The sequence below is a fragment of the Nicotiana attenuata genome, unplaced genomic scaffold, assembly GCF_001879085.1.
Source record: "Nicotiana attenuata strain UT unplaced genomic scaffold, NIATTr2, whole genome shotgun sequence".
Taxonomy (NCBI): Eukaryota; Viridiplantae; Streptophyta; class Magnoliopsida; order Solanales; family Solanaceae; genus Nicotiana; species Nicotiana attenuata.
Genome location: NW_017670544.1, coordinates 426215 through 433392, shown reverse-complemented (window position 1 = coordinate 433392; position 7178 = coordinate 426215). Strand labels below are relative to the sequence as shown.

General features: G+C 34.6%; 1 protein-coding gene across 1 annotated transcript; it reads right to left on the bottom strand.

The window, feature by feature from the left end:
• Window positions 1-259: 259 nt before the first annotated feature.
• Window positions 260-838, bottom strand: LOC109240764. Its single transcript, XM_019407442.1, has one exon. The coding sequence runs from the start codon at window positions 806-808 to the stop codon at window positions 338-340; it is 471 nt and encodes a 156-aa protein (XP_019262987.1). The 5' UTR covers window positions 809-838; the 3' UTR covers window positions 260-337.
• Between the last annotated feature and the right edge of the window lie 6340 nt (window positions 839-7178).

Sequence of the window (7178 nt, the reverse complement as noted above, 5' to 3'; positions counted from 1 at the left end):
GTCAAACACTTTAATAATTAGATTTCTATATTATATATACTACATATATTTATATAGCCATGCATAAGAGCAATTTATATATATACATACACATATGGTTTACAAGAAATTGCCTTAAATAAAAAAAATTAAAAAAAAAAGTCCGGAAATAAAAAAAGCCCGTTAAGCCCGCTAAGCCCGGCCCATTTAGCCCAGGACCATATGGGCTTAGGCCCGTCACGGACTGGTCCTACCCGTTGAGCCCACGAAGCCCGGGACCGCCAGAGCTCGGGACCGCTAAGCCCAGGCCCGTTTAGCCCATTTAGGCCCGGGCCTGGCCCACCATACAGCCTTAATCTTAAGTTGTCTTGAACATGGAGGCCTTTTTCTTCGGTTGCCTCTGAAAAAGTGTGATCTTCATCTCTATGTAAAACAATAATGCACCCAAGAATGCTATATTCTGCATAAAATCGTGGAGAAGAACAAAAAATTCTACTTCTCCGACTTTATAGTGATAGAAATCATACAAAATTGGAGTAGCTATCAGCAAGTACAATATGAGGAGAAATATCCCTTCTATCCTGTCAAAAAGAAATAGAGAGCCACCAATTGCTTTTAGACCAATGGAGAATGTTATGAAGAAATGAACAATTTGTATTTTTGTTTCCTCTGAATAGTGCACCAGAAGATGGAGGAAACCAGCCAGCTTAACAACATATTCCTTCTCGACAAGTCTTATATCTGTGTCTATTTCTTTTAATGTTTGCCAAGCAGAAGAGACGAAGAACCAAGCAAATAGAAACCTTCCCAGCACTGAAAATAACTCCATTTTCACTCTTGCTTCTAATCATTTTCTGCATTTTGAGGGGTATGGGACGAATGAAATTAAAATGGGCTAACTGGAATAAATTGAGGAGGAGGAAGCGGATCGAAATCCATAAAATTCGGATTAGTAATATGTTAAGCGAACAACGTAATTTGACAAAAACACATCTCAATGAGGTATAAAATGATTTCTAATATGACTTCGAAACGATAGTTATTAATCCCGAAAATTATTAATTCCGAATATATTATTATCCATGTAAAGGAAAAACAAATGAGTACGTTTATTTTCTCTTTCTTGGGCGAGTTACAAAATTTACCTAAAACAAAGATATATTCGTTTGTAAGAACGGATTTCTCAGTTAATATTTTTATAAAACACCAAATTATTAGTCACTTTTCCGTATTATTGAGCCACCGATTGTTAAAGATATAATTAAATAAATAAAAGTTAGTGTGATTTCACTAATATGTTAAGTTTAAAAAAATGAGGGTTAATTTTACAACAGAGGTGGCTCGAGGGGGAGGCTAGTAAAGCCTTTGCTTTAGGCCCCCAAAATTTTGGGGGCCCAAAAATATTTTTAGTTGTGAATTTACTATCTTATTTTTGCTTAGACAATTGAAGTTTATAGAAAAACGAAAAACAAATACAAAATACTTATAAAAAAGGAAAGAAAGACTATTTATTTTTTAACAATAAAAATATTTTAGAACTTTGAATTAAGATACTCACATCTTCATATTGATAAATAACGTTTATTACAATAAGATCAAGGCAACAAATTATAAATACGTTGCTAACATCTTTTTAACTTGAATTTCCTTACCAATGTGAATATTAATATTATATTTTATAAGATAACTCCTCTATAGACAAAAAGAAACCAATGTACTGTTAATACTATATTTTGCAAGATAACTATACTATAGGCAAAAATAAATAAATTAAGGCCCCTTATTAAAATTTGGCTTTAGGTCACGACTTTTATTGAGACGCCTTTGTTTCACAAATGGTCATATAACTATGACTTTTTTTTCACTAAAGTCATATAATTTTATTTTCTCACACAAAAGTCATATAACTATGACTTTTTTTCACTAAAGTCATATAATTTTATTTTCTCACAAATAAATCATATAACTATGACTGTTTTTCACTAAAGTCATATAACTTTGTCTTTTCACTCAAAAATCATATAACTATATTTTTTTTTTTTTACCAAAATCATATAATTTTTTTTCTCACACAAAAATCATAAAACTTTTACTAACTCACACAAAAATCATAGTGATCGAAAAATATAATTTTTCACTAGTATTTTCTTATTTTGTAGATTTTATTTTCTTATTTTCAGCCTAATAAATAATAATTCAATTAAAATAGGAATGACTCAACCCGACCTGGCCTACCCGACCCAATACTCATATATATAAATTAAAATAATATTAAAAGCGAATAGTAAATCCTTCGAAACATGATATTTCTATTTTTTATTTTTATTTTCGAGAGTTTTATTTAAATTTATAGCATTTTTATTTCAAGTGCTATCTAATTATACCTTTTATTTCTTTATTTTTTTTGTCAGAATCTCATGTATTCCGAATTGATTTTTTTATGGGGGAAGAATTCACTTTTAGTAAATAGGAGTGACCCAACTTTTAATTTATATATATGAGTATTCGGTCAGGGGGGCCACGCCGGGTTGAGTCATTCCTATTTTAATTGGATTATTATTTATTAGGCTGAAAATAAGAAAATAAAAATCTACAAAATAAGAGAATACTAGTGAAAAATTATATTTTCCGATCACTTTGATTTTTGTTTGAGTTAGTAAAAGTTTTATGATTTTTGTGTGAGAAAACATAATTATATGATTTTGGTAAAAAAAAAAAAAATCATAGTTATATGATTTTTGTGTGAAAAGACAAAGTTATATGACTTTAGTGAAAAAAAGTCATAGTTATATGATTTTTGTGTGAGAAAATAAAGTTATATGATTTTAGTGAAAAAAAGTCATAATTATATGACTTTGTGAGAAAACAAAGTTATATGACTTTAGTGAACAATCATGACACAAATTCGATAAATACCAACCAGAAAAATCGACCAACGTTAGTCGGTTATGGCTAATTACCGACCAAAACCCGTTATGCTTGGTCGCTATTTTGATGGTCGTTTTAATATACCGACCAAAGTTGGTCGGTAATTACCGACCAAGTTTGGTCGGTATGTTAAAACGACCATCTGAAGAATTTAAAACATTTACCGACCAACTTTGGTCGGAAACATATTTTAATAATTTAATTTTACCGACCAAAGTTGGTCGGTGTATTTAAATTATGTTTTTTTTTATAAATTATTAAATTTAAAAAATTACCGACCAAAGTTGGTCAGTAAATGAAAATATATATATTTTTTAAAAATTAAAATATAACAATACCGACCAAAGTTGGTTGGTAATGTTGAATTCTGGAAATTCCTTGTTCATTAACCGACCAACTTTGGTGGGTAATTGTAAATTTTTTATTTTTTTTTAATGATTACCGACCAACTTTGGTCGGTAATTTGCAGAAAAATATTTTTTTTTATTAGAAACCGACCAACTTTGGTCGGTTTTCTAGGTTTTAAATTTGGCATAAAATGCCTGTTTTGGCAACTACACCACCTGCCAGAATACCAATACACCTAACAACAACAACAACAACAACAACAACAACAACAACAACAACACAACAACAATCAATAAATACATTAAAACAAACAAATTAAAGTTCAATTGGACATAAAAATCCAAAACCAAGTTAAAATTTATTACAACTAGTTCAAAACGGGTTCTATTTGTCTAATTCAAAGTATATAAAAGTCAAGGAGTGTTTTGTAAAACATCATCATCACCGTCTGATGAACTTTCATCTACAAGACGGTATAGAGAAGGGTCTTGTGGAGGACGGGAAGAACGATCACGGGGAGGACGGGAGGAACGATCACGGGGAGGACGGGAGGAACGATCACGTACAGGTCGAGCCTCTAGCGATGACTCACGAGACCGGGGCAACGGAAAAGCTCCAGTAGATAGGAGAGTTCTGATATGAGCTTGCATGCCAAGGAATTGAGCATCTCTAACCCTTTCTCTTTCCCTGGCCGCTTCTAGCTCGGATGTGAGCTTTGTCACAGTCTGCCGCATAGAGGAGAGGCTCTCCCTATTAAGTTACTCGCCTTGCAAGGAAGTCTCTATTCCTTGCATTCCACACTTATAGCGATGGAACTTTTTAGTAGGAAGCCCGTATACCTTTTCCCATTTTGGACCGCCAGCAGACTCCATCCATATTCTTTCAGCATCCTCGTCTGAAGGTTGGGTTTGCTCGCCCGATTCACCAGCTGGCTGAGTGCTGATGAATTCCTCCACGTTAGTTTGGTAGCGACCCTATACGAACATTTAAATTGAATTAGTATTTCAAAATTTATATAAAAGTAAATTAAAATACTTAAAGAAAAGTGAAAGCTTACATATACAGTCGAGGCCGGTCCGACCCACCTTTCTTGATCCGTCTCTTTCTTCTTCTTACAATATGCGTCTCCTTGAATAGCTCATCATGGTTCATTGGACGCCCCAACTTCTTTTCCTGAAAACAAATTAATTTAGTTAATAAACAGAATAGATATACTTTGAAAATTAAAATAATTTAAGCAATTACTTACCAATCTTCTTTTTATTGTCCCTAGGCTGATCGCACCTCTAGTGTGCAAGGAGCCTCCCTTCTCAGATGCACGAGCTTTCTTTCCTTTTTCACTCTTCTCTAAGAACTTTGCGGTAAGCCATTGCCTTTGCAAATCATCCCATAAATTTTGAAGTAACCAGTTAGGCTTCTTGTTCTTCTTTCTAGCATCGGAGAAAGCATCCGACAATCGCTTGCGAGTTTTATGATAAAAATTTGCAGCCACTTCCACGCTATAGCGGTGTTCCCATACACACTTGCTCTGTATTTCAAAGTTAACTATAATATGAAAATATCATAAATATAAATTATTAAACTGCTTAAAAGAACATTTATACCTTAAATTGATTGAAAATTTGCTCCTTCAGCGAGAATGGGAAATCAGTCCAAGTCGCATAAGGGCCATCATAAAGCTTTCTGATGGCTTTGGTGATTATCCTCGTAGTCTTATTACTCGGGATGAACCTGCAATTTAACAATAAAAACACATTAATATCTTAGTAAAATCGTTACAAAACAATAAACGCAAAAATAACAAATAACTCTTACCCATCACCCTCAGGGACTATGATGATCCTGCGATATTGATCATAATGCACTTCCTCGTCACCATCATCATCATCGTCCGAAGCATGTGTATCAGAGGCATGTGTGGACGGTGTAGGGGGTCAGAGCTACTACCTCGCAGGCGAAGGCCTGAAATAGATGGAGTCGATGATGAAGATGGCTGCGATCCCTGTGACTGCGACATTTCTGGATGGACCCCAAGTGGCTGTGATACTGATGGCTGTGACCCGAGTGGCTGTGACTTGAGTGGCTGTGGCATGGATGGATGCGATCCATGTGGCTGTGATATGTAGGGATGTGATATAGATGGCTGCGATGCAGATGACTGCGATCCACGTGGTCGTGAGGCAGCTGGACTGTATGTCGATGAATCAATTTACAAACAGATATATTTGATGGTTAAATTATATATACTAATTAGGATCTTCACAAGTCTATCAATCCCTAAAAGAACCCGACCCTATGTTCCTAGTGCTTCGTGTTCTTAAATATATACGGCTATCAAAGTATACACACACACACACACACACTTTATTGTAATACTTTAACTCTATATATATAACTTTATTTTGTTATAGTATATGTTAGTGTGTGTATATATATGACACACACACTTCGTTCTGCTACTTTAACTACATATATAGCATGTTATAATATATGTTAGTGTATTCATTATTCGTATTACAAAAGAGTTAACGGATTACATTCATTCATCACTAATAATTCATGATATAGATTAATCGATATAGGTCGAGACATTTTGTTTTTACTATTAATAGATATAGGTCAAACGTTTTGTTTTTAATATTCAACGATGCATCTGACTAAGTTATAAGTCGATGAATCAATTTACAAACAGATATATTTGATGATAAATTATATATACTAATTAGGATCTTCACAAGTCTATCAATCCCTAAAAGAACCCGACCCTGTGGAGGGGGAGTTTGTTGGGCACATGCCCATGTTGTCCAGCCAAAGGCCCAATGGCCTAATCCTATTCTCTTTTGGTTTCAATTCCTATTCGGAATTGGATTCGGTGTTTATTCCTATTTTGAGTGGGTTTTGGCTTTAATAGAAAGCACCACTCATGATCTATAAATAGGACAACCTTGGAGAATTATTCTATGCTCATTGATACAAGTCTTTGAAAGACTTAAGCACATCACAAGTACTGGTATTGAGATTAACCTTAGCTTGAAGTAATCCACTACGAGGCAAGAGAAAGCATGAAAGAACCGGAAGATTTACTCTAAAGTTACATAGGGAGTTCGCGTTAAGGCCGTTTAAGTTAGTTATTAAAGCAACAAAAACTCCATTGAGATTTGTTGTAGCAACAGCAACCACACAAATGACACTAGAGAGGACTCCAGCAATGCCAGTTCCTGGTAAGTTACCAGTTGCTGAACAAGCTAGGGTTCCATTCACTAGTAAAACTAACACATTTTGACCATTTATAGTTAATATTGCATGGGCATGTGTGGCTGTAGCTATGAAGAAAAGTGCTAGAGCAAAGAATGAAAGTTGTGGAAGAGGTCATGGTATTGAGATATGAGTCTAGAACCCATTTGTGGTTCTTTTGGACAAGTGTGAGATAAATACGTGTAAAAAAAAAAGAGTGACCATTCTATATATAGTGCTCTTTTAAAGAGCGGTATATATATATAACACATTAAAGAACCGCGCTATGCTGGGCTGATATGACAACTATGCCTAGCGCTGTATATAACCGCGCTATATAAGTATAGTGCAGTTATACACCGCACTATACATAGATAAATAGGGCCCCTTCTTCTTCCCCACGATCATCGAACCAGATGAGCCCCATTTTTTAAACAAAACAGAACCGGTCCCCCCTCCCCCCCCCCCCAATATTTCAGTGGACCCCACCCGTCACACAAAAAGATAAGATTGTATGTCCCACATCCTAGCCAAGCCTTCTATTGTTGTGGTTTCCTCGTTTCGGGCTCAAATTTTTAATTCACCGACTTTCCGAAAAACATAAATCGAGGTATTCCGATTTAGTTTATGTTGAAACTCGTATAATAATGCATATTAGTTGTTTTGAATGTGTTTCCATGTTGTTTTGT